The following is a 26,850-nucleotide window of genomic DNA, read 5'->3' on the forward strand; positions in this document are numbered from 1 at the left end:
AACTTGTCTTAAGTAATGGATTCATTTCCTCCCTTCCTTTTTTATTTTTATTTTTTATTTATTTTTAAAAGTTTTATTTATTTAAGACGGGGGGGGGGAATGAATGGGTGCACCAGGGTCTCCAGCTGCTGCAAGCAAATTCCAGATGCATGTGCCACTTTGTGCATCTAGCTAGCTTATGTGGATCCTGGGGAATCGAACCTAGGTCCTTTGGCTTTGTAGGCAAGGGCCTTAACTGCTAAGCCATTTCCCCAGCCCTGTTATTTATTTTTGAGAGAGAGAGAAAGAGGCAAATAGGGAGAGAGAATGGGTGTGCCAGGGCCTTCAGTTGCTGCGAACGAACTCCAGACATGTGTGCCCCCTTGTGTGCATGTGCGACATCGCACACTTGTGTCACTGTGGGTCTGACTACCTAGGACGTGGAGACTCAAACATGAGTTCTTAGGCTTCACAGGCAAACGCATTAGCCATTAACCACTAAGTCATCTCTCCAGCCCCTCCCTTCCTTTTATTTATTTAATTTTTGTTTTTCAAGGTAGGGTCTCACTCTAGCCCAGGCTGACCTGAAATTCACTACGTAGTCTCAGGGTGGCCTTGATCCCACAGCAATCCTCCTCTCTCTGCCTCCTGAGTGCTGGGATTAAAGGCATGCGCCACCATGCCCAGCTTTATTTTTTATTTTTTAAAGAAACAGAGAGAGAGGGCTGGAGGGATGACTTAGCGTTTAAGGCGTTTACCTGCAAAGCCAGGTTCAATTCCCCAGAACCCACATAGGCCAGCTGCACAAGGGGCGCATGTGTCTGGAGGTTTGCAGTGGCTGGAGGCCCTGGTGTGCCCATTCTCTGTCTCCCTTCCTCACTCTCTCAAATAAATAAAACTTAAAAAAATAAAAAAAAAAGAAAGTGGGCTGGAGAGATGGCTTAGCGGTTAAGCGCTTGCCTATGAAGCCGAAGGACCCCGGTTCGAGGCTCGGTTCCCCAGGTCCCACGTTAGCCAGATGCACAAGGGGGCGCACGCGTCTGGAGTTCGTTTGCAGAGGCTGGAAGCCCTGGCGCGCCCATTCTCTCTGTCTCCCTCTATCTGTCTTTCTCTCTGTGTCTGTCGCTCTCAAATAAATAAATAATTAAAAAAAAAAAGAAAAAAAAAAGAAAGACACAGAGAGAGAGACAGACAAAGAGAATAGGCATGCAGGGCCTCTAGCCACTGCTAACAAACTCCAGACATATGTGCCATCTTGTGCATCTGGCTTACATGGGTCCCGGGAACTGAACTGCAGTCCTTTGGCTTTGCAGGCAAACATCTTAACCACTAGGCTATCTCTGCAGCCTTCTTTTCTTTTTTTTGTGAGATAGGATCTCACAAAAAGTCTAGGTTGGCTTCAAATTTTGGATCCTCTTGTCTCAGCCTCCTGCTTGCTTGGATAACAGGCTTAAGCCAATCTTTTTTCTTCATTTTTGATAGCTCCCAGATATTCATGCTGGTTTTGCATTACTGTCCAAGAACATTTTGGGTGCTTGTTTATTTTTAATTTCAGCAGTTAAAGCATTTGAGGCTTAAAAAAAAAAACCAAAAAAACCCAGAACTACATTTCCTCAGAGCTGCTAATCATTTTAGCCAGCTGGTGACAGGCTTCTCTGTGAAGTGTTATGGGATAGTGTGTTCTGTCCTCCTGTCTGTGCTTTGTTTAATTTAGAGTCTAAATCCACATATTTTGGGATGCTTTTAGCATGCAACAAAGTACTAAATTAGTGCTGCTTTCAAGAGGAAAGGTATGTATTTTTGCAATGCTGTGTACCAACCCTTGGGCTGTAGGCAAGTCACTGTCCCCAGCCTTTAATAAGTAAGGAAGGATACCGAGATTCAAGGTGCCTGCTTCAGTGTAGGAATCACCATGACCACTAGGTGGTGTCAGAGCACGTTTCCAAAGACACTGGGCCCTTTTCCTCTCTGTCACTACTCTGTCACTACTATTCCCTGTTTTGCTTTGCCAAACTATTAGCTTTGGGAACGCACAGAAACTCTGTTCATTGTATGGCTTCCCCATCCACCTTTCCATTTTAGCTTCTGGTTTTGGTACTTCTGACGGCTTGATGTTCCTATAAAACTGAAAACTGAAGTTTAGAGTTAATTACTGAACTTATCTGATCTGTTGAGTTTAAAAAAATTTTATTATTTTATTTTATTTATTTATTTGGGTGAGGGGAAGCTAGAGGGGGAGAGAATGGGTGTACCAGGGCCTCCAGCCATTGCAAACGAACTCCAGATGCATGCATTACCTTATGCACCTGGCTCATGTGGGTCCTGGGGAATCAAACCATGGTCCTTTGGTTTTGCAGGCAAGTGCCTTAACCACTAAGCTGTTTCTCCAGCCCTGATCTGTGGTTTTAAATTCTCCAACAGTACATTTATCTACTATCTTTTCTTGTTGATTTTCAGATAAAATCAGTCTCATAAATATGTTAAAAGGAGCCAGGCATGGTGGTACAAGCCTTTAGTTTGAGCTGAGGCAGCATCGCCTACAGGCCAACTGGGGCTACCGGGTGAGGTTAGCCTGGGATAGAGTGATAACCTGCTTTTAAAAAAAAGTTAAAGAAAAAAGCTGGCCATGGTGGCACATGCCTTTAACCCCAGGACTAGGGAGGCAGAGGTAGGAGGATTGTTATGAGTTTGAGGCCAGCCTGGGATTACAGGGTGAATTCCAGGTCAGCCCAGGCTAGAGTGAGACCCTGCTTTGAGAAAAAAATACTTTTTTGTGTACATGCATGTGCATGTGTGTTTATGGGCATGCCAGGATCTCTTGCTACATCAGTGAATGCTAGATGGTTTGTGCCACTTTGAGACTAACTTTACGTGGGTGCTAGAACCTGGCCTGGTAGGCTTTACAAGCAAGCGCCTTGGCACCCTGGCCCCTTTCTGTTTTTACTTTTTTTGAGAGAGAGAAAGAGGCAGAGAGAGAATGGGTGTGCCAGGACCTTTCAGCTGCTATGAGCAAACTCCAAATGCGTGAACCCCACTTGAGGCACATGTGCAACATTGCATGCTTGCATCACTGTGACTGGCTATGTGGGGCCTGGAGATTCGAACATGCATTCTTAGGCTTCTCAGGCAAGTGCCTTCACCACTAATCCATCTCTCCAGCCCCTATTTTTTTTACTTTTTTTTTCCCCCCCAAGGTAGGGTGTTACTGTATCCTAGGTTGACTTGGAATTCACTCTGTGTTCTCAGGGTGGCCTTGAACTCACAGCAATCCTCCTTCCTCTGCCTCCCAAGTGCTGGGATTAAAGACATGCGCCACCATGCCCAGCTGTCTTTCTTTACTTTTTAAAATATTTTATATATTTATTTGTGAGATAAAGTGGCAGATAGAGTTCTTGGGTATACCAGGACCTCTAGCTGCTGCAAATAAACTCCAGATGCATGTACCACTTTGTGTCTGGTTTACATGGGCACTGGGGAATTGAACCTGGGTCTTTCAGCTTCGCAGGCACTAAGCCATCTCTCCAGCCCTTTTTTTTTTTTTCACTTTTAATTTGAGACAGGTCTTACTGAGTTGCCCAAGCTAATCTTGAATTTGCAGTCCCAAGTAGCTGGGATTACTTTTTTTAAAATTTTAAAAATATTTATTTATTTGAGAGAGAAAGAGGTAGAGAGCAAATGGGCACGCCAGGGCCTCCAGCCACTGCAAATGAACTCCAGATGCATGCGCCTCCTTGTGTATGTTTGGCTTATGTTGGTCTTGGGGAATCATACCAGGGTTGTTTGGCTTTGCAAGCAAATGCCTTAGCTGCTAAGCCATCCCTCCAGCCTACTTTTCTTTCTTTCTTTCTTTCTTTCTTTTTTTTTTTTTTTTGAGGTAGGGTCTCACTTTAGCCCAGGTTGACCTGGAATTCACTGTCATCTCAGGGTGACCATCTCATGGTGATCTTCTTACCTCTGCCTCTCAAGTGCTGGGATTAAAGGTGTGTGCCCCATACCCGGTTTGGGATTACTTTTCTGAAAGAAAACACTTTTGCATATAAACTACAAGTTTACAATGTCTAGGACAGGACTCTTTAATTAGGTTGTGTTAAATAGTATGCTAGTTTTGCCTGATGTTGAGACATTTCAAATTAAGCCTTGTATCTTTTTTTGAGTGTGTGTGTACATGTGCATATGCATGTTTATATATGTATAGGTGCATGTGTGTGTGTGTATGTGCATGCATGCCTGTGCCTGTGGAGGCCAGGGATGGATGGCAGATGTCTCCTAAATTGTTCTCCACCTTATTTTCTCAGACAGGGTCTGACAGTGAACCTGGTGCTCGCTGGCTAGACTGGTAGTCACTAAGCCCCGGAGATCCCAGTATCCACCTCCCCAGGGCTGGACTTACGCGTGTGCACCCACTGCACTGATGCGGGTGGTGGGGATCCAAACTCAGGACCTCGTACTTACTTGGCCTTACCGATTGAGTCATCTCCCCAGATCGCCTCCCTTTTGTTGAGACCACATCTCAGTCTAGCAAGGCCTGCTGGCCTCAGGCTCTTGGCAATCCTCTTGCCTCAGCTTCTCCAGTACTGGGATTATAAGCATGAGCCACTTCATCTGTACTGAGTGTGCAGTTGTTTCCTATTCGTAGCTCTGCAGAATTTCCATTTTCAGCTTTTCAAACATTTATAATCCTTGATAATTGCTGATTATCACTAGCACACCCTCACTCTTCACCAGCATTATAATTACCTTTCTTGTTGCTTTAGAGAGTTCACTATACATTAGTACTTTTTTTTTTTTTTCCCCCTTTTGAGACAGAGTCTTATATAGCTTAGACTGGCCTCGAATTCCGGAGCCTCCCAAGCACTGGGGTTACAGGCATACACCATCATACCCAGCTCTTCAGTCAGCTCCTGATGGTTAGGCAAAGGGTTGTGGCAGACCCCCAAGTAAGGGAAAACAATGCAGAAACCACATGTAAATGAATAGAAGTGTTAGTTCCATCCCTAGAAATGATGGGATGTTAAAAGCTTGACAGAAGATTATTCCAACAATGAAAATGTACCGAGTGGCTTATACAGAGCCATCTCAAGCTCATGGACTCAGAGGGTGACCACTTGATGAGTGGGGAAGCAGAGCCCCGTAGAGGTTAAGTGACTTACCCAACACAGCAGGTTGGGGTGTTTATAGCTGTTTGACAGAGTTATGATTGCTCTCATGTTGTGAGCTAAATTCCACAGATACTGTCTTTTTACTTTGAGGGGTGGACTGTCTTGCTTTTATAGTGCTGTAATTGTCTCTTTGTGCTTTGTCATCTATCAGCCGACTTTGAATCTAGTGTGTCTTCATTCATAGTATAGAATCTGGAGGTTCATGGGGCGTTGGAGTGTTAGAGATGAAGATGCTGGGGCTTCATTCAACTGTGTGTGGGTCACTGAAGCTGCAGGCTGGTGTGTGGTAGAATCCAGATCGCTGCTCTGAATTCATCATTATTCCCATAAGCACTCTCTGCTTCAGTAGAGAAGATGCTAGAAGCTTCAATCATATGGACTTTCCCCCCTAAAAAAACCTGTAACTCATCTTGCTTTGAAAAACTGGAGACTTAACGAGAGTTAAAAACCTCCATTTTGTAGCTTCCCAAGGTGCAATGATTTGTTTCTTCCTAGTCTCTTTTGTTCTATGGAAAATTTTCTTCTGTGGTTCTTTGAGATTTGGAGTTCTTTGCCAAGGTATTTTTAGAGAGAGGAAATCAGTATGTGTCACCAAAGGGGGAAATATATATCTTAAGGCCTACTTATGCAATTAGAATTTTAATAAGGAGTGTCATAAATTCTTGCTTCATTGCAATCATTACTTAGGAATCTGTTCTACTCAGAGCCTCATCTAGCTATCATCATCATTATCATCAACATCACCAGCCAACCACAAGCACTTATGGAGTGTCCACAGATTATGCAGCACTTGCTTGGGTTCTGGGAACCTTAAGTATGTGAGTGCATGTGCATGCAGACGTGTGGGTGTGTGTGTTAGCCCTTGTCTTCTGTAGAGTGGGAGAAAAGACAGGACTCATGGGGAAAGATAGACTCCTCGTTTTTCCATATATATAAAGTATACCAACTCATTTACATGATATTAGGGGTGGGGGAAGGGCAGTGATGAGATAAAGGAACAGGTCTTAGAACAGTCTGAAAGCACACTCACTAGCTTTGCTGACTTGGGAGTGCACAGGCTGAGTTGTAATAAGGCAGGGTAATTGGTTGAAGGAGGGAGGAGGAAGCAATTGGTGGAGAACCTTGAAACTAATAATTTACATAGATTGGGTATAATAACAGAGATGATTGGAAGACTGGAAGAGGAAAATTAATTGCTACAGTTGATTATGGCAAAAACTGACAGGGTAAGAGATTAGAGATGGGATTTTTTGCAAAGAGGAAGTTTCAGCTTTGGATGAGAGCTGTAGGCAGGCCACAGGATTGGCAGAGCAGCAAAAACAAATATCTTTTTTTGCTGTGCTCTTGTTTCTATTTGGAGGATCCCTTTTCCCCTCATGCTGAGAAATAATGCCTGTGTAGGAGTAGTGTATCCCTTAATTGCAGAAGGAAATGGCAGGTCGGGTTTGCAGTTTAAGCTCAAGAGACAGAAAAACCTGCTTTTGTGGTGTAGTCTTACATTTGTATTACTATACTTTTTTAATCTTCTTTGATTAATTAGAAGAGATTTTAATGGAATTCATTACTCACTTATTGCCCAGCAGAGTCACTTTTACAACTGTTGGGGTGCTGGGATCAAATGTATGAGGTAAGCATTTTCAGCCTCTTCCTTGGCTCTTTAACTCTTTACATTATGGATGTTTTTTGTTGTTGTTGTTTGTTTGGTTTTTATTTTTTGTTGCTGTGTAGCAGGACCTCATTCTAGCCTAGGCTGACCTGAAACTCTGTAGACCAGGTTGGTGTTGAACATGCAGCCACCCTCCTGCCTCTGCCTCCAGAGTGCTGGGATTAAGGGTTTGTGTCGACCTGTGTGGTAGTGTATGTCTTTAATCCCAGCACTAGGGAGGCAGAGCTAGAAAGATTGCGGTGAGTTCAAGGGCACCTGAGACTACGTAATGAACTCTAGATCAGCCTGGGTGACAGCGAGGTCCTACTTCAACCCCCCTCCAAAAAAAGTGTGCATCATCATGCCTACCTTTTTCTTTTTAGATATTTTATTTATTTATTAGAGAGGAAGATAGAAAGAGTGAGAGAGAGCAAGAATGGGTATACCAGGGCCTCTAGCTGCTGCAGACAAACTCTAGACACATGTGCCACCGTGTGCATTTGGCTTATGTGGGCCCTGGGGAATCGAACCTGGGTCCTCAGGCTTCACAGGCATGTGCCCTAACTACTAAACCATCTCCCCAAACCCTTTATGGTTGTTTTAGAAGCAGTGTCTTACTCTAGACCAGTGTGGTCTTGAATTTGCAGTGATCTTTCTGCCCCTATCTCCCAAGTGCAGTATTTAGTTTTGAATTTTACATAAGCATCTTAAATTCTCTTTTATAAATCTGTTCTCATAGGCCAGCTAGAACTGCAAACGTCAGTTGAGTGAGAAATCTCAGCCATTCTTGGTTTTCCGTTTCTGAAATGACGGCAAGACCCTGAGCTGGGGAAGTGCAGTGCAGCGCCTTCTGTCACCCTGTGTGCAAGGAGCCAGCCTTTCTGCAGTGGGGCTTGTGATCAAGCCCCGAGACCTCTGAAATGGCATATTGCTTCAGTCTTGGCTTTTTCCAGATGTGAGCTGTGTGTAAAAGCCCAAGTTTTTCTGTGGGTTTTAATTCTTACACATTTTGCAGCCAAATGGGTTCACTTTCTTCAAGAGAGTTAACCTTGTGTGTTGTGGCCTTTCCCCAGCCTGTGGCTGGTTTCCTCTTCACCCTGCAGTGTTGTTTCAGCCAGTGTGGGGATTTGATTACTGTTGGCTTTGTGGCCCAGAGAAATGAAAGGAATGCAATGTGAAGCCTGGCAAAGTAAGAACTAGTGGCAGTTTCAGGGCTGTGTCTAACTGTGGCCAGTTGGTAAGGTCGCTGTCCCCAGTTAACACACCATCAGGTTATTGGTGCCATTTGCCTCCTGTAATAGAAAAGTGCTATATTCTAGCATGTTGCTGAATGGAGGGTAAGTGCTTAGTGCTATTTACTTAAAACATTCTAGGTTGATAAATGACAAGTACTTCACTCGGGGTAAAGCTCATAAATCCAGCCTCTACAAAAAATAACAAGCTGACAGCACTTAGTCCTGTTTATGAAGTTCATGCGCAGATATCTATCTGTCCATACAGGCACAAGTATATATCTGTGAAATTGCCTGTGCCTGTTAAAGTAACAGGAAAGAAAGCAGTCACCGAGAGCCAAGTAGCATCATGCTTCTAGACTCCTTCCCTCCAGCCCCTCCTCCTGAAGGGCACTTTGAGGACAAGCCTGTGGAGGGAGGGAGAGAGGGAGGGGAGAAGGGAGAGAGGAAGAGAGGGAGGGAAGAAGGGAGGGAGGGAGGGAAGGAGGATGCTTCCTTGCCGTGGAGGCCAGATTTCCCCTCTTTCCTGCCTCTCTTCTCTCTGAAAAATCTCCCTCTGTTCCCCAGAATGAGCATCTGCCTCTTAGTCTCTCTCTCTTTCCCCAGGCTGAGACTAGGGTGGGGATAGAGCAGTTGAATATTTGGCCAGGTAGAATGAGATGGGTTTAAATGCACACTTCATCGGAATGGGGTTCTATTTTTGACAAACTATTCAGGAAAAGCTGTAAACCTAACAGAAAAGGCCTGGCTAATAGTGTGACTGCAGGGCTGAAAGGCTTATGTGTATTTCATCATGTGTCAGAAAGGGAATTTTCTTTTCCCTTTTAGACAGGATGTCACTTTGTCACTCCTAAATTATGAACTGTAGGCCTGTGCTACTATAGCTTGGAATTCTTGAGACAGGGTCTCATGTGGCTCAGCTAGTCTTTAATGCACTATGTAGTAGAGGATGACCTTGAACTTCTGATCCTCCTGCATCTACCTCCCAAGTGCTGGGATTACAGGCATGCACCACCATGCCAGGTTTGTGCCAGGTTTGAGGACTGAACCCAGGACTTTGTGCATGCTGAGTGAAAGAGAAAGAGGCAGATATATAGAGAAAATGGGGGCTCCAGAGCCTCTGGCCACTGCACATGAACTCCAGATGTATGCACCACCTTGTGCATCTGGTTTACATGGGTACTGGGGAAGCAAACCTGGTTCCTTAGGCACCAGAGGCAGGCGTCTTAACCACCAAGCTGTTTCTCTAGCCACCCCCCTTGAATGTTTTAATAGGAAAACATGGAAGAGTCAATTGCCTTCTCTTGGCTTCTTTGAGCCTTCCAGGTACTATTGTGGGATACACCCCTTCTGTAGCAGCTGGACAGCCTATTTCCCCATCAGTTATGGGGAGAGAGAATTGTCTCACGTGTTGGGCCGAAGCTGCATATTCTGTACTGCTTGAACATTCAGTACTGCAGATTGGGTAATTATGCTGTTTGTTAGATACCAGAAACGTGTGGAGAACATTCCTTCACTTTATAGCAGCTTGGACCCAAGTGCAAACATGCTGCTCCTTTGGGCTGGCATGACCTCCCTTTCGTCAGCCCTTTCTCCACCTGGCATGTGAGACCCAGCTAGCCAGCATCTCCTCAGTGAAGCTCCTCAATCCCCATGTCCCCTGGGGCCCATTTGTGTTCTAGCAGCACCCTGTCTGTTAGCACTTAGCAGGTCTGTTTTTCCTTATCCATTTACCTACCTGTCTTCTCTGTCAGACACAGACAGAGACTGTGTCTGGTCCTGGATTCATCATTTATCTCCTTGCCAAGCACCAAGACTAGGATATAGTGGGTGCTCAATAAATGTTTGTCAAATGAGTGATAATATGGTTAGCTCCATGAGAATTGATGATGCCCTTTCCTATCTGTCATCCATCATTGCTGGGAGGCTTTAAGCAACACTACTTGAGAATCCGAGGTGGGAGGCAGGGTGGGAATTAACAATAACTCCTTCTTATTGAATGTTTATTTACTCTGGGCCTAGCCCTGTCTTCACTTTCTTTGTGTGTTAATGTACTTAATCCGTAGATCAATCTGCCAGGACTGGCTCTGCTTATCACCTCTGTTGAAGCAGGAGGAAGTTCTGTAACTTGCCCAAGGTCACACAGTGACAGCACTGAGATTCATACAGTAGTAGATAACTATCACTTATCTGTGCCATTTTGGCTGGTTCTTATAGAGAAGTAAGCCCTTGTGTCCTGAGGCATCCATCTTGTGTAATGATTTAACTTGTCTTCTGTGTATCTAGACTGGTACTAGTTATGTTCCACCCTTGGGAGGCATAGTCATCAGATCTCTCTCTGTTCTGCGGCTGAGATGTGAGTGTAGAGGAGGACAGTGGACAAGGCATCATGTTTAGATGGTGGAGGGTCTTCAAGGGTCTTCTTTCTTACACTTTATCTGGTGTGTGTGTGTGTGTGTGTGTGTGTGTGTGTACGTGTACTCTGGTGTTACCTTCAGGGATGTATTTTTTTATGTGAGTACTGGGACTTGAACTCAGGTCTTCAGGTTCCCCAGCACTGTTAGAAGGGTTTTTGTTTATTTACTTGTTTGTTTTAACATAGTCTTGCTATGTAATTCAGTCTTCTTGCTTCAAGGGGTTATAAGTGTGTTTCACCGTGGCTGGCTGTGGTTTAGTTTCTTTTGGAAACTCAGAAGTATTTTCCGATCAAAATATTTCATATCTGGGGCTGGAGAGATGGCTTAGCGGTTAAGCTCTTGCCTGTGAAGCCTAAGGACCCCGGTTTAAGGCTCGATTCCCCAGGTTGCATGTAAGCCAGATGCACAAGGTGGCACATACGTCTGGAGTTCAGTTGCAGTGGCTGGAGGCCCTGGTGTGTCCATTCTATATATCTGCCTCTTTGTCTGTCTGTCTGTCACTCTCAAATAAATAAATAAAAATAAAAAAATTCATATTCTATAATGATGCTTTTCTTTTTTTGGGGGGGTTTCAGGGTGGGGTCTCTATCCCAGTCTGATCTGGAATTCACTATGTAATCTCAAGGTGGCATTGAACTCATGGTGATCCTCCTGCCTCTGTCTCCTGAGTGCCAGGATTAAAGGCATGTGTCACCATGCCTGGCTCCAGGATGCTTTCCTTGCTCCAGACTTGTATACACTATTCCTTCTGCCTGTTCCATTCTTTCTTACAGCTCCTCCTTCTCCAAACCCAGTCTTCACTTGGCTTCTCTTTCCCACCATGAGTTAGTTTGAATGTCATTTCTTCAGCTTTCTGGGAGAGGGATTCCTGCAGCCCCGGGTGTCCCGTTGGAATACTCACAAATGTTTCGGAGTTGATTTGGGTAGGCTGAGGTGATTATCTGTTAGCTGGCTTCTGTTCTAGCTTCGTGAGGATGGGAATTTGCCTCTTACTCCCCATTTGTCCCCTCTACCTTGAGCAGTGCTCAGGCACAATGTGTGTTTACTAAATATTTGTGGACTGTGCTCCAAGCCTCTGAGGATTTACAAGTTTTCCTGCTAGCCATATTGGACAGCTGTGTCAGAGTATTGTGGGGAATAGGATGATGACTAACGCTGCTCCTTGGTCGAGGTGCCTACATTCTAGGGAGACCTTCAGATGACAGTGAGTCACTGCACAACATCAGCACAGTGCAGTGAACCAAGAGTAAAGCCATCACGTTCTGGAAGAGCAGCTTGTACTGAGAAAGTGCGACCTGCAACCTAACATCTCCCTTCCACTGGATCCCAAAACAACTCCAGACATCAGTGATCAATGAGGAAGACCAAGCAGGCTTCATGCTTGGAGAACAGCATGTTGAAAAGTACAGCCTTGTGTAGGTAACATGTTGAAATTAGATTCAACCAAACAGAAAACTTCTGGATGGCTTTGTTTCCTTGAGACAGGATCTCAGTGTAGCCAAGAATGGCACTGAACCTGTAGCAGTCCTCCTGCCTCAGCCTCCCAAGTACTGGGTTTACATGTGCGAGCTACCATACCAGGCCAGAAAGGGAATATTTTCTTTCATTTTGGAATAAGGGTTCACTAAGTTGTTCAGGGTGACCTTGAACTCCCAGACTCAAGCAATCCCGATTCAGCCCACCACTGCTGCCCGGAGCCCCTGCTCCAGCAGGAGCACTCTGCCACCGTTGCTGCCTGGAGCCCTCCTGTCAGTTTTGGCCTCATGGATGACTGCGGCTCCCTGCGGTGATCATGGATCTTTGGGAGATGCAGCTCCTCCTTCCATCACTGGACCCTCACATGTTCTTCCAGGTCTTCTTTGACCTCAGCTTTTGCCCATTTCTCCCATGGCCACCCTGTCTTGGCCTTTTTTGTTTGTTTGCTTGTTTGTTTTTTCTAGGTAGGCTCTCGCTCTAGCCCAGGCTGACCTGGAATTCACTGTTGTGTCCCAGGCTGTGTCCCCATCATTCTGTAGCTTCAGTGTCTGACATTGGCTGTCACGCAGTATGTTCTCCAGCAGTATTTGTTGAAAGATTTAGGCTCTAACTCACAAAAATGAGTCATATCTGACTCTTCTGAGAAGAGGTTTTGTTTCAAATACTGGTTGCTTACCGGGACAGTGGAGGCAAAGGGAATGGAAGAGGAGAGAGCAGGCAAAGAGGTGCTGTTTGACGGGGGGTTTGTCTACCTTGGACCACCATGAGAAAAGCCAGTGTCTTGTCTTTTTTTTTTTTTTTTTTTGAGGTAGGTTCTCACTCTAGCCCAGGCTGACCTGGAATTCACTATGGAGTCTCAGGGTGGCCTCGAACTCACAACAATCCTCCTATCTCTGCCTCCTGAGTGCTGGGATTAAAGGCATGCACCACCACACCCGGCTCCAATGTCTGATAGACCACCAAATAATCAGTGACTCATTTTACTAATTTGTATGAAAGGAGGATGGTTACTGAGACTCATTTCCAACTCTGACAGTCTTTGATTCTTTGCACCAAAGTTGAAATCTAAGTAGGGAAAAAAAAAAACCAAAGTCTAAGTAGGCCATTCTGAATTGTTCTGAGAATTCTTTCCCTTCTCCTAGCTTCATTGCAAACTCCATGGGGGCAGATAGTGCTGCATTTTAAAAACAAAGAAGTAGAAGGAGTACAGGAAAGCTGTCTTCATACAGTGTGTTGAGGTTTGCAATTCCCAGTTGAGGAGAGCGCTTGGGGTTCCCCTGGAAGCTTTCACGCCAGGGCTCTGCATCCTGCTCACAGCGCCAAGGCCTCACCTGCCTGTGGCCGCGAGTGAGTTATGGTGGCTTGGGAGTGATTAGCTCAATCCTGATCCTCGTGGCCCTCAGGTGTTTCACTTCTCCAGGTTAATGCCTGTTCTTTAGTGGAACATTATCTTGCAGCAAGGTAGGCATTTATAATTTATATACTGTGTGTTGCTTAAAATAGAGACAAGAGGATAATCAGCATCCTGAAGCTTCCAGTTTTCCAAAATAGCATTTCTTCAGTGAAGTCTGTCTGTACGAATTAAAACCTGCTGTGATTTTAAAAAACCCTTTGCCCATTTGTTGGACAGGGAAATGGTCTGTTTGTTATTGAGCCTTATGAAAAGCGGGAAGGCTATCTTTTAAAGTAAAACTCATTTGTTTTCTTCTATTCAAAATAATCTCTAAAGACATTAATCCTTATATTATTCCAGGGGTCTCACTCTTGTCAGAAAGGGGTCCAGGGCCAAGACTACAGGACAGATAGGAGAAGTGTCTTGGTGAAGGACAAAAGCCACTGTGCACCTCAGTCACTTGGGTGCTACTGTCTTGGTGTCCTTTCATCTGTCCTGCAGACTCTGACTGCAGACACAGAAAGGGATGGCCTCTTGTTGAGTGCCTGGAGAGGACACGTTGTTCACTCACCTCTTAAAAATAGAAGGCTAGCCTTTAATCCCAGCACTCGGGAGGCAGAGGTAGGAGGATCACCGTGAGTTCAAGGCCACCCTGAGACTACAGAGTTAATTCCAGGTCAGCCTGGACCAGAGTGAGACCCTACCTTGAAAAACAAAACAACAAAAAACCAAAAAAAACAAAAGCAAAAAAAAAGGCTGGCCGGGCATGGAGGTGCATGCCTTTAATCCCAGTACTTGGGAGGCAGAGGTAGGAGGATTGAGGCCACCCTGAGAATACATAGTGAATTCCAGGTCAGCCTGAGCTAGAATGAAACCCTACCTCAAAAACAAAAATAAGAACCAACCAAACAAACAAACAAAAAACCTATCAAATCAATGAAGAGTAAAACCCAGATTAAGATCCAAGAGTTTATGGGCTGGAGAGATGGCTTAGCGGTTAAGCGCTTGCCTGTGAAGCCTAAGGACCCCGGTTCAAGGCTCGGTTCCCCAGGTCCCACGTTTGCCAGATGCACAAGGGGGTACACGCGTCTGGAGTTTGTTTGCAGAGGCTGGAAGCCCTGGCGCACCCATTCTCTCTCTCTCCCTCTATCTGTCTTTCTCTCTGTGTCTGTTGCTCTCAAATAAATAAATAAAAAATTAAAAAAAAAAAGATCCAAGAGTTTAGAAATCTCAACTGTAGTGGATAACTTTCTGACTTTCTAAATTCAAGCAAGTTCTCTTCCCTTAGCCAATATTTATATTGTTTGTGATCCTCCTACCTCTGCCTCTTGTGTGTGGTTATAAAGGTGTGCACCACCACACCTAGCCTTCTTTAAAAAAAAAATTACTTGAGAGTTGGGCGTGGTGGTGCATGCCTTTAATCCCAGCATTCGGGAGGCAGAGGTAGGAGGATCGCCCTGAGTTCGAGGCCACCCTGAGACTACGTAGTGAATTCCAGGTCAGCCTAGGTTACAGCGAGACCCTACCTCAAAAAACAAAAACAAAACAAAGCAAAAAAAATATTTGAGAGGGAGAATAAGAATGGTTGTGCCAGGGCCTCTTACCACCAGATGCATGTGCCTCCTCCGCTCCCCCCTTTTTTTGAGGTAGGGTTTCATTGTAGCCCAGGCTGACCTGGAATTTCTTATGTAGTCTCAGGGTGGCCTCAAACTCAAGCCAGTCCTCCTACTTCTGCCTCCTGAGTGCCAGGATTAAAGGCAAGCACCACCACGCACAGGTGCTCCTTTGTGCATCTGACTTTATGTGGGTATTGGGAAATCAAACCTGTAATGGCAAGCTTTGCAAGCATGTGTTTTTAACTGCTGAGCCCTTTTTCTATCCCTTCCTTTTACATTTATTTTTGCATTTTATTTTTATTTTTATCTTTTGGTTTTTCAAAGTAGGGTCTCACTCTAGCTCAGGCTGACCTGGAATTCACTCTGGAGTCTCAGGGTGGATCTCAAATTCTCAGCGATCCTCCTACCTCTGCTTCCTGAGTGCTGGGATTAAAGGCATGAGCCACCATGCCCGGCTTTGTATTTTATTTTTATTTATTTATTTGACAGGGAAAGAGGGAGGAGAGAGAGAAAGAGAGAATGGGCGTGCCAGGGCCTCCAGCCACTGCAAACGAACTCCAGATGCTTGTGTCCCTCTTGTGCAGCTGGCTAATGTGGGTCCTGGGGAATCGAACCTGGGTCCTTTGGCTTTGCAGGCAAATGCTGTAACCACTAAGCCATTCTTCCAGCCCCTCCTTTTACATTTATAACAAGTCTGTAGGCCGTACATCCGTACATTGTTTCCCTTCCTTTTCATTATGCATCTTCCATGTACCAGTACTTGAGGTGGAGAGTTTCTAATGAGGGTAGGAGGAGGGCAGAGTGGTCTTCTCTCTCTGTTTTTTTTTTTTTTTTTTTTTTTTTTTTTTTTTGGTTTTTCAAGGTAGGGTCTCACTCTGGCTCAGGCTGACCTGGAATTCACTATGTAGTCTCAGGGTGGCCTCGAACTCTTGGAGATCCTCCTACCTCTGCCTCCTGAGTGCTGGGATTAAAGGTGTGCGCCACAACGCCCGGCTCTGGTCTTCTCTTTTGTAGTTGAATAGTCTCCTCTTGTGTCTGGCAACCTTGTATTTGAATCTCAAGATTGCCTTTACTGTACCCACTGTTCCTTGCACATGTCTCATGTGATCATACCCCAGGTGTATATTTGAATGTGCACTTGATACATGGAGATAGATGGGATGCTTCCCCATCAAGCTGTAGCTGAGGGCTAGTGTGGCATCCTGGTTGATTTACCTTGAAAACCACTAGGTGGCAACGTTTACTAAGCTGCCTGGTATAGCGTGTTCCCCTATCGAAATGTTTGAGGTTGCTGTTCCAGTTATAAGGTTGAATAGCTGAGAAAGGGGGTTTAGCAGTCATGGCTTTGGGTTCTTTTGAAAGTGAGGCTATAGAATAAATGCCATGGTATATTGGTTTGGTTCATCACCTGGGCTTAGATACCGTGAGTAGAATTGCTCTGCCTGGTTGTAGGCATTGGCTTTCACCATGGCTCAGCCATGAAACTTGCGATTGGTCTATCTGGCCTCTTGTTTTCTGTTTTGTTTTGTTTTTTTTTTAAACTTTTTCCCCCTAGATTATTTATGGCTTTGATTAGAGCTTCTCTATATTAAAAAAACAAAACAAAACAACTTCTAGTAGGGCTGGAGAGATGGCCTAGCAGTGAAACGCTTGCCTGTGAAGTCTAAGGACCCTAGTTCGAGGCCCGATCCCCCAGGACTCACGTAAGCCAGATACACATCAGGACCCACATAAGCCAGATAGACAAGGGGGTGCATGCATCTGGAGTTCGTTTGCAGTGGCTGGAAGCCCTGGCATGCCCATTCTCTCTCTCTCTTTGTCGCTCTCAAATAAATAAATAAAAATAAAATATTTTTAAAATGCTTGGTTTTTTTTTTTTTTAACTCCTAGTAAAGCTAGTCTTTAAGGTAGAAGAAAAGCTCTGCTGCTGGGCATGGTGGTGCGTGCCTTTTATCCCGGCACTTGGGAGGCAGAGGTAGGAGGATCACCATGAGTTTGAGCCCACCCTGAGAATACATAGTGAATTCCAGGTCAGCCTGTACTAGAGCAAGATCCTACCTCTAAAAACCAACCAAACAAACAAACAAACAAAAAGTTCTAACCATTAAAATTTTTTAAAACATTTTTATTTATTTATTTATTTTATAATTAACAACTTCCATGATTGTAAATAATATCCCATGTTAATCCCCCCCCCACTTTCCCCTTGGAAACTCCACTCTTCATTATATTCCTTCCCTCTCTCAATCAGTCTCTCCTTTATTTTGATGTCATCATCTTTTCCTCCTGTTATGAGGGTTTTGTGTAGGTAGGTAGTATCAAACACTGTGAGGTCATGGATATCCAGGCCATTTTCTGTCTGGAGGAGCACATTGTAAGGAGTCCTACCCTTCCTTTGGCTCTTACATTCTTTTTACCACCGCTTCTGCAATGGACCCTGAGCCTTGGAGGGTGTGATAGAGATACTGCAGTGCTGAAAAGCTCTAATCTTTTTTTTTTAATCAAAGGATAGTCATGATTTAAAAGCAAAGTCAAAATCTCAAGGGAGTGAGCGTCTCCCAAACTGGCCATCTTCCTGGGCTAGTCTGCCTCTCCTAAACGAGACCACTTGTAAATTTACCAGTTTCCTAAACTAGCAGCTTTGGGGATATTAAGATCTGTAAGGAACTGTCCAAGGAGGTGTTGTGTATGTGCCACAGTGATTAAGCCATTAAGCTCTAATTGGTATTTCCCACTCACAGTTTTGTGTAGGAAGTTTCAAAATTATTTAGGAATTCAGTGCTCATCAGCCATTTTGGTGACAGCAGAGAGCAGTTCTGTGTGCAAGCTGGTTAGGATTTTTGCTCATAATGTCCTCCCCCTTTGGTTTGTTATTTCAGATGAAGTGGAAAGGGAAGGACCTGTTTGATTTGGTGTGCCGGACGCTGGGGCTGCGGGAAACCTGGTTCTTTGGACTGCAGTATACAATCAAGGACACTGTGGCCTGGCTCAAAATGGACAAGAAGGTTGGGCTAGAACTCCATGAAAACAGTGTGGCAGGCACATGCTTCCTGTTGTTTTCCTGAGCAAGTGTCTAGCTGCATGCATCATTGGTGCTTCACAGGGACCCAGTGGAGAAGGGTGCGGGGCTCCTGAGAGAGGCTGTGCAGAAGGCAGGTCCGTGGCCCTTTGCTCTTCATGGGCTCTCCCAGCAAGATGCGCCAGAGTTAAACCTGGACAGCCCTAGCTTTTTCACCCTTTGTGCTGGCCTGTTTGCTTTTGGCTTTATGCCCTTTAGTTTATCGAGCCACTAGTTGAGCTTTATAGTTAAAAATGACTACTATCTTTTTATGCTTTTTAAAAGAAAAAAAACACGATTTATGACTTTGACAGATTCTTTTGGCTCATGTTCTTTGGGGATGTTTTCCTGTTTTTTTGAGAACACTAGGGCCTACCTGGAATTAATCATTAATGTGACATGGCCTTTAGGTGCTGATGGTCTTGAAAGGACTTGTTAAAAAAAAAAAAGGAAGAACCTGGGTGAAAGAACTTTCCATTTGGTCTTCAGGGTCGTTGGGTCTTCTAAAGCACATGAAATCTAGTACATTAGTAGTCTGAAGGTGGTTTAGAAATGGATATGGCCTAGGGGAGCCATCTACTCTTAGGCCCATGTGTTCACACAAAGCCACCCCTGCCTATTTTCCTGGCCACCTACCCATGAAGCCACCTGGAGAGGAGGGCCGTATACATCTGTCAGTCAGTCCTAAAAGACACTGAATAATCTCAGAGTAAGTCAGTGTCTAATTCTGACTCTGAACGATGTGCCCTGTCATTGCCTGCCTGAGGTTACCATGCACTGTAGATGTGTCCTGTCATGCCAGTGTGATTCTACATTTGGGTATTGAAATCATGCTTACATATGGATCTGCTCCCCACCTTTACAGGGAATCCCTGCTAATTATCAGTTTCAAATGGTCATTCCCAAGGATCAGAAACCTCTAAGCTCCACAAAGAACTAATATTAGTGAAAGCAGCCTAGATCAAGTTTATCTTGCATCTCCTGGGCACTACCTCAGGGACAGTCGTGTGGAAAGTTATATATCAGAGACAGGAACACTTTCTGTATCTTTTTATGATTCTCAGCAAAGTGAATTTTAAATCATACCTGAGTGTTGGCCAAATGGATATTTGATTGGGGGCATCAGGAGCCATAGTACCTGCTGCTCGGAGGGAATAAATTATGGCACATGTTAATGGTGCTGGGTAGCCCATCACATGGCATGTTTATGTCCTGAAATGAAATTCACTCTGGAGAGCAGATGGTTCAAGCTTCTGAGGGGTGGGCAGACCTGTTAGAAGATGAAAGGCAGTGGTTTGTTTAGTGCACTGCTAGTATTTTGTGGGCATCTCTGGAGGGTCCTAGAAACAAAGTGTTGCTACAATGGACATGTGTTACTTCTGTTGCTTAGTTAGCATATAAATAATGTCACAAGATCTAGCTCATTGTCTGCAAGCTGTATTCCACCTGCACCTACATACTAGAGGTGAGCAGCACGAAAAAAAATGAAGGAAGAGTCTACTGCTTCAGGAGAAAAAAAATTAAAGCCTTTAGTTAGTTTCAAGATCTTTGAATTACATGTTTCTGGTTTATGACTATTTTTGTGGCTTTGAGAACATTGGTGCCTTCATTGTAGTTCCACTTAGCTCTTGGGGATGTTGATTGATTTAGTCCAGAACCCCTGTGTGCAGTGATATTGTCTGCTGTTACGCATGGGAAGAATTTTGTACCTTCCCTGCAAATGAGCTTTGATGGTAGCACATGGGAGGAGGCTGGGCATCGTGTGTCTTCTGCTCTGCACTTCTGCAGGTGTTGGATCATGATGTTTCAAAGGAAGAGCCGGTCACCTTTCACTTCCTGGCCAAGTTTTACCCTGAGAATGCCGAGGAAGAGCTGGTTCAGGAGGTCACGCAGCATCTGTTCTTCCTGCAGGTATGCCAGCCCACGCTGTGCCCGGAGTCTGAGATGACCCACCTGGGTGTGGTTGCAGAGACAGCTTGGGTTGAACCCTTAGACATGACCACTTACACTTCCACATTGCAAACATGCACTGCCTCTAGTTATTCAGACCCTTCGGCTCAGTAATGGGAAAAATAAATCAGAATAGAGCTTATACCTGAGCGATGAGAATTGGTGTCAGATGAAATTACAAAGGTGTGATGATGAAGTGTGGACAAAAGCAGCTTCCTAATCTAAAACCTGCTCAAGGTGGGTCCTGCCTTCTCATAGCCAACTGCAAAGCACTCCGAGGTTGCAGAAAAAGGCCAGAGTCCTAGAGGCATTCTTCAGAGTTCAAGATCTGTTCTCATTAAGACATGACAGTGACACCTGGTTTGCCTCCTGTTTGGTACTTCAGACATCCTGCTGTATGCTACTCTGAGACTATATTGTCTTCTTGCTTCCTCCCTGAAGTGTGAGTCCCTTAAAGGTAGGCTCACTGAATGTGCAATAGACATTCCTAAGTAATTGGCCAGCCAAACAAAAACCATTAAGAGATCAGAGTTATAGGTTGATCATGTAGGCACAGGGAGGGGTTTCATCTAAGGATAGAAACCTTGCTTATTGCTTGGTTAGTTTCAAATCCAGCTGCAATGATTGGCTGTGGGGCTACTTGCGTGCCCAGGGCGCCAGTTGTCTGTGCTATAAAGATGTGGTAAGGGCATTAAGTACATGACTTCCCAGAGGTGAGGTTTGTCCCACAGTCTTTGTAATTAATTTGAGCCTCAGTGTATTGTGATTCATGAAATAGTGAAGTGTAATAAAATCCCTAAATAAGGTGGGTTTTTTTTCTAATATTGCCAGATGTGATGGCGCATGTCTTTAGTCCCAGCACTTGGGAGGCAGAAATAGGAGAATCACTGTGAGTTCGAGGCCATTCTGAGACTACCTAGTGAATTCCAGGTTAGCCTGGGCTAGAGTGAGACCCCACCTCAAAAAACAAACAAACAAACATAAAAAAGTATTTATTTGAAATAGAGAGAGAGAGAGAATGTGCATGCCAGGGCCTCTGGCTACTGCAAACGAATTAAAGATGCATGCGCCCCCTTGTGCATCTGGCTTACCTGGGTGCCGGGGAATTGAATTTGGGTCCTTAGGCTTTGTAGGCAAGCACCTTAACTGCTGAGCCATCTCCTTTTTTTTTTTGTTTTTTTGAGGTATGGTCTCACTCTAACGCAGGCCCTAGGCTGACCTGGACTTCACTATGTAGTCTCTGGGTAGCCTCGCACTCATGGTGATCCTCCTCCCTTTACCTCCCAAGTGCTGGGATTAAAGGCATACACCACCACGGTGGGGTCCAGCCCATTTTTTTAAAAAATATACTTATTTACAAGCAGAGAGAGAATAGGCGTGCCAGGGCCTCCAGCCCCTGCAAATGAACTCCAGATGTGTGTGCCACTTTGCACATCTGACCTTATGTGTGCTGGAGAATCAAACCTGGGTTGCTAGGTCTTGCAGGCAAGCACCTTAACTGTTGAACCATCTCCCCAGCTCAAGGTCGTGTTTTGTTGCCATACAGCCTTAAACTTGAGATCCTCCTGCTTCAGCCTCCTGAGTGCTGGGATTACAGGTGTGTGCCATCATGCCTGACTAAATAATTTCTTTTGCAAAAGAATTCTGCCAGGTCCGGAAGAGACGGTTCAGCAGTAAAGGTGCATACTTACAAAGCCTACTGTGCTGGGTTCATTTCACTCATCACATAAAGTTGGATGGAGGCCAGGCATGGTGGCACACACCTTTAATCCTAGCACCTGGGAAGCAGAGGTAGGAGGATTGCCGTGAGTTCAAGGCTAGCCTGAGACTACATAGTGAATTGCAGGTCAGCCTGGGCTAGAGTGAGACCTACCTTACAAATGAAAAAAGGAAAAAAAATGCTGGAAAGGCATTCGATTGCAACAGCAAGAGACCCTGGCATGCGTGCACATGCACACAAGCCAATAAATAAAGCATTCTGCCATATGTGTGTGTGTGTGTGTTTGTGTGTGTGTGTGTGTGTGTGTGTGTGTGTGTGTGTGTGTTATACACTCAGTATATAGTTAATTTCTATACAATATTTTCAGGTCAAAGAGCAGCCCTTTCAGTTTTTCTGTAGTGTAGCATTTTTTTCTTTGGAAAGAAACTGAAGAATCTGAAGGTTGCTTTGCTTCAAAACATCTTTGGTTTCTTTTTCTCTTGAAAAAAGAAAACCAGTTTTAAAACCTGGGAAGTTGCCGAGTGTGGTGGCGCCCACTTTTAGTCCCAGCATTTGGGAGGCAAAGGTAGGAGGATTGCCATGAGTTTGAGGCTACCCTGAGACTACATAGTGAATTCCAGGTCAGTCTGGACTAGAGTGAGACCCTACCTTGAAAAACAAAACAAAACAACCCTGAGAAGAGCATAAAGATCTGTGGGGGCTGAGGATGTAGCTCAGTTGGTAGAGTGCTTGCCTGGCATGCACCAGTCTCTGGGTACTGTTTCCAACACCCCAGTACTGCATAAACTAGCTGTGGTGACACACTTCCCTGTAATTCCAACATTTGGAAAGTGGGGGTAAAAGTCATCTTTGACTACATAGCAAGTTCAAAACCAGACCTTGTCTCAAAAAAAGAAAGAAAGGAACGAATTTCCCTGGGCTCCAAAATACCTTGTTCATAGAAGTGGTTTTTGTTGTGAGTGAGCCCTTGGGAATAGTGCCTGCCCTCATGGCTATTCGGCTTGATTTTCCTTCACACCGAAATGTTAGGGTATTTTTGTGACTAAGCAAGTGAAACTTACTATGCTTATGAATCTGGCAACTGTTACCATCTGTGAAAAGAGAGTTGGCTTTGCTCAGTGTGCCCCCACTTCATGCAGCTCTCGCCTCTGCATCTGGAATGTCACACACTGCACCAGTCTAAGAAATTAAGTGCAGTGAGATATGTTAATTCAACACGATGGCATAGGAAGTATTTCTTGGCCTTCACGTGTACTTAAAAGTTGAATCGATCAAATTTTATTGCTTCCTTTTTCCTTAGAGAAGCACATTGAAGGCAATGACTTTTTTTCTACAGTCATAACTCAGTGGCCTCGGTGACTTTTGTCTAGTGTGAAGATGTGAAAGTCGACTCCGTTTCCTGCAGAGTTGTGAGTGCTCTGCAGAGGCCCAGACTGCAGTCTCCCTCAGTGCTCCTGACACTGCTTGAATGTCAGTCTCTGTTGTAACCAAGAAGACCTCGTTTTCTCCTCAGCCTTGATCATGACAAGAGGAGACGAGGGGTTTTGTGTAGAACCATATTACCAGTAACTCCTCAGCAACTGAACCCTTAACCGGTCTGGTCTGCAGCAGTTAGGAAAAAACGAGCTCTTTGTCAGAAAATCATTAACAGGTTGCTTTAGCAGTTCTCATTTAGAACACCCTGCAGCCATCTGCTGCGACCAGGCTGCGTGGCTCACTTGCACACGTGATCTCATTTCTCTTTTGTTGCCCCTTTCAGGTGAAGAAGCAGATTTTGGATGAAAAGATCTACTGCCCTCCCGAGGCTTCCGTGCTCCTAGCTTCCTATGCTGTCCAGGCCAAGGTAGGCACAAAGAAGAAAAATACATTCTTCCCAGACATTAACTCATGTCATAGAATGGCTTCTGCCCTCTGTTTCTTTGGGTTTATTGAACTTTAAAAAGACTTCTTGGGCTGGAGGAATGGCTTAGTGGTTAAGGCGTTTACCTGCAAAGCCAAAGGACCCTGGTTCGATTCCCTAGGGCCCACGTTAGCCAGATGCACAGGGGGGCGCATGTGTCTGGAGGTCATCTGCAGTGGTACTGAGGCCCTGGCACACCCATTCTTTCTCCCTCTTTCTCTGTCAAATAAATAAATATAAATAAAAAAGTAAAAATTTTTTTTTTTTTAAAAAACACTCTTCCCTGAAAGTGAGATGTCATGGGACTTGCGGGCTTGAACACTTCTGCTGCTGTCTCGCTCCTGAGCAGTTTTGTATGTGCTTGTGTGTGTGGTGTACACTGATGACAAGTGTGTCATCCTAATGAGCTAGCATTCGTCAAAAAGATGAATTTTCTGTACAGTGTCATGATGCACATGTGCTTCCTTACATTTGTCACTTCAACTTCTTCTTATTAACCAGAAAAAATGAACTTAGGATCTTCAAGTATGTCTGAATGAGGCCTTTAGATCAGCAGTACCTAGGTCTTTCCTCCAGACTCATCTTTTTAAAAAAAAAAAAACATTTTATTTTTATTTATTTCTTTATTTGACAGAGAAAGGGGGAGAGAGAGAGAGTGAAAGACAGAATGGGGGCACCAGGGTCTCTAGCCACTGCTCACGAACTCCAGACACATGTGCCCCCTTGTGCATCTGGCTAACTTGGCTCCTGGGGAATCAAACCTGGGTCTTTTGCTTTGCAGGCAGATGCCTTAACCACTAAGCCATCCCTCCAGCCCCAGACTCATCTTTTGAGAGCCCCCGGGGAGCCCACCTGCCTTCAGTGAGACCCTGCTGCCTCTGCTGGTGGCTGTGCACTCTGCCTGTGACTGGGCACTGATGCTTATCATCACTCACTTTGGTTTACTCACACTGTAGACCAGAAGGGTGGCCTTGAACTCACAGTGATCCTCCTACTTCTGCCTCCTGGGTGCTGGGATTAAAGGCGTGCGCCACCGCACCCAGCTTGTCTCCTCTTTTCTTGTAAGACCGACCAGACTTGAAAGGGCCAGCCCAGAATGCTGCATGCCGCTTGGGTTTCCCACTCCCATCGCATCCCACCTTTTGATGTCCTGCTTCCTGACTCTCACTCAAGCAGAGCATGTCTTCAGAATTGAGACACTGATGGCTTGCCATTTTAAAGTCTAGTCTTTTAAAACGTTTTTCTCTTTCATTACAGGCATCCATAAAGGCATCCTGTAGGCTTAGACAATTAGGAATTCTTCTTATTTTTTTCAGGTAGCTAAATACAATTTCAGGTCAAAGGCAGGAATGATTTATCATTTAGGTTGGGATAAGGCTGGGCATTGTACAAGCTGGTAAGCTCAGTAGAAACACCAGAGTCTGTTTAATCCTTTCTTTGCTCATTGAATGTTTGCCGAGAGTCACCAGTCCTAAGTGTGGGACTCATTAACTGGCATAGATGCTGGCGCTAGAGCAAGTCTGTGCCCTCAGTGATGCCCCGAGGTTACTGCCACCATTGTGGATAAAGCTAGGACAGAATCCATGGCTTTGGGGTTGCATTTGGTGCCTCTCCTGTTCCACTTCCTTAAAAAATGATTAGTTGAAAAAGCAGAAAATGAGCCTCGATTCAACCAAAACATATGCTTCCTTTTATGCTTTGATCAAGAATATTAGTAACAGGAAAAATGTGTCCTTTCAATCAGTATTGCCTTGACAGTGATGAAGCAGTCATTGTCACTTCCATTAAATCCAAGCACTCCCTGGCCCAGAGTCCAGTTCTGTTCACAGGTTTTCTCCCTTTCTCAGCTGAGAAGAGACCCAAGCTGTCAGAGACAACCATAGTCGCAATGGCTGTATTTTCTTTGTATGGATTTTGGGCCACAAATTCAAAGGCCACCTGTAGGGAGGGTGGATCACTTTTCAGGGAACCAGCAGATGTTTGTTTAAACAGATTTCACTGTAGGAAAGCCCTACTAATTTGGATCCTACTAATTTGGAGATGAAAGTGATTCACAGACAGCATATGTGGTTCATATGGAGGAGGATGTTCTGACTGTTTTTTTTCCGGTGTTAATTTTAAGAATCTTACAAATAAAGGTAATTTCTGGCATTAAAAGTCTGCTTTCAGGAAACTAAGGCTTACTATAACATGCTTATAGTTTCTGGGACTGCTGATGGAGTCTTGAAAGGACATTTTTGCTGATATTTTATTTTTTTCTAGGCAGGTCTCACTCTAGCCCACGGTGACCAGGAACTGAAGCCCTTCTACCTGTGCCTCCCAAGGGCTGGGATTAAGGGTGTGTGCCATCATGCCTGGCTCACTTATTTTTCTTGTTTTGTACTGTGGAGATGGAACCCAAAGCTTCACAAGTGATAGGCAAGCACTCTACCACTGAACCTCTCTCTTTCTAAAGAAATGTTTAGTTATTTATTTGTGAAGACAGAGAGAGAGGAGAGAGAGGGTGCTCCAGGCCTCTGCTGCTGCAGATGAGCTTCAGGTACCTGCGCCACTTTGTGCATCTGTCTTTACATGGAAACTGGGGAATTGAACCTGGGCCTTCAGGCTTTGCAACCACTGGGCAACCTCTGAACCTCTTGAGGAGCACTGAAGCAGAGTGGGATGAAGAGTGGAGCTGGACTGGGGATCCAGGAGTCTAGTCAGCCCTTAGCTGTTGCTTCTCATGGTCTAGTGAAAGGTCCCCCAGTGGGCTTCAAAGTTTGCCTTTCACTACATTCTAATTTCATTTACTTGATCAAAATAGCTCAAGCTTTTCAGTAAGTCATCCCATCTCCTTCCATTATGTGCAGCTTGCTTCCTTTCCAACCTTTAGCTCATTAACACATGGAATGTAATTATGCACAACTGTATTCATTACTGAATTTCAGCTGTTCCAACGATATAGACACAGTTAATTCCAAAGCATAAAGAAACAATTACCCTCAAAGTATAAATACAAATATTAATCACATGGTTCAGTTAACAAGAACCATATTTCTTGGTTAGAACCTGAGTTATGCTAGAATCCAAAGTATGGGTAGAATTGTTTTGGTCCAGTCACATGACTTAAGAAACATCTTGCAATGTTTATACCACCTGTTGGATTTTTTTTTTCTTTTTCTTTTTAGTTTTTTTGAGGTAGGATCTCACTCTAGCCTAGGCTGACCTGGCACTCTGTAGTCCTAGGCTGGCCTCGAATTCACAGTAATCCTCCTACTGCTGTCTCCTGAGTGCTGGGATTAAAGGCATGTGTCAGCACACACAGC

At 44.7% G+C, this 26,850-nt stretch overlaps 1 protein-coding gene across 4 annotated transcripts in view; it reads left to right on the forward strand.

Moving 5' to 3' along the window:
- The window catches only part of Nf2 (NF2, moesin-ezrin-radixin like (MERLIN) tumor suppressor), a 107,495-nt gene that overhangs the window by 18,779 nt on the left and 61,866 nt on the right, over positions 1–26,850 (forward strand). For all 4 annotated transcript variants that reach the window (XM_045132388.1, XM_045132387.1, XM_045132386.1 and 1 more), the window contains exons 2-4: positions 17,797–17,922; positions 19,764–19,886; positions 23,405–23,488. In XM_045132388.1, the coding sequence (XP_044988323.1) occupies positions 17,797–17,922; positions 19,764–19,886; positions 23,405–23,488 (333 nt within the window). The remainder of the gene's footprint in view (positions 1–17,796; positions 17,923–19,763; positions 19,887–23,404; positions 23,489–26,850) is intronic.

The sequence above is a fragment of the Jaculus jaculus genome, chromosome 13 (assembly GCF_020740685.1).
Source record: "Jaculus jaculus isolate mJacJac1 chromosome 13, mJacJac1.mat.Y.cur, whole genome shotgun sequence".
NCBI classification, from domain to species: Eukaryota; Metazoa; Chordata; class Mammalia; order Rodentia; family Dipodidae; genus Jaculus; species Jaculus jaculus.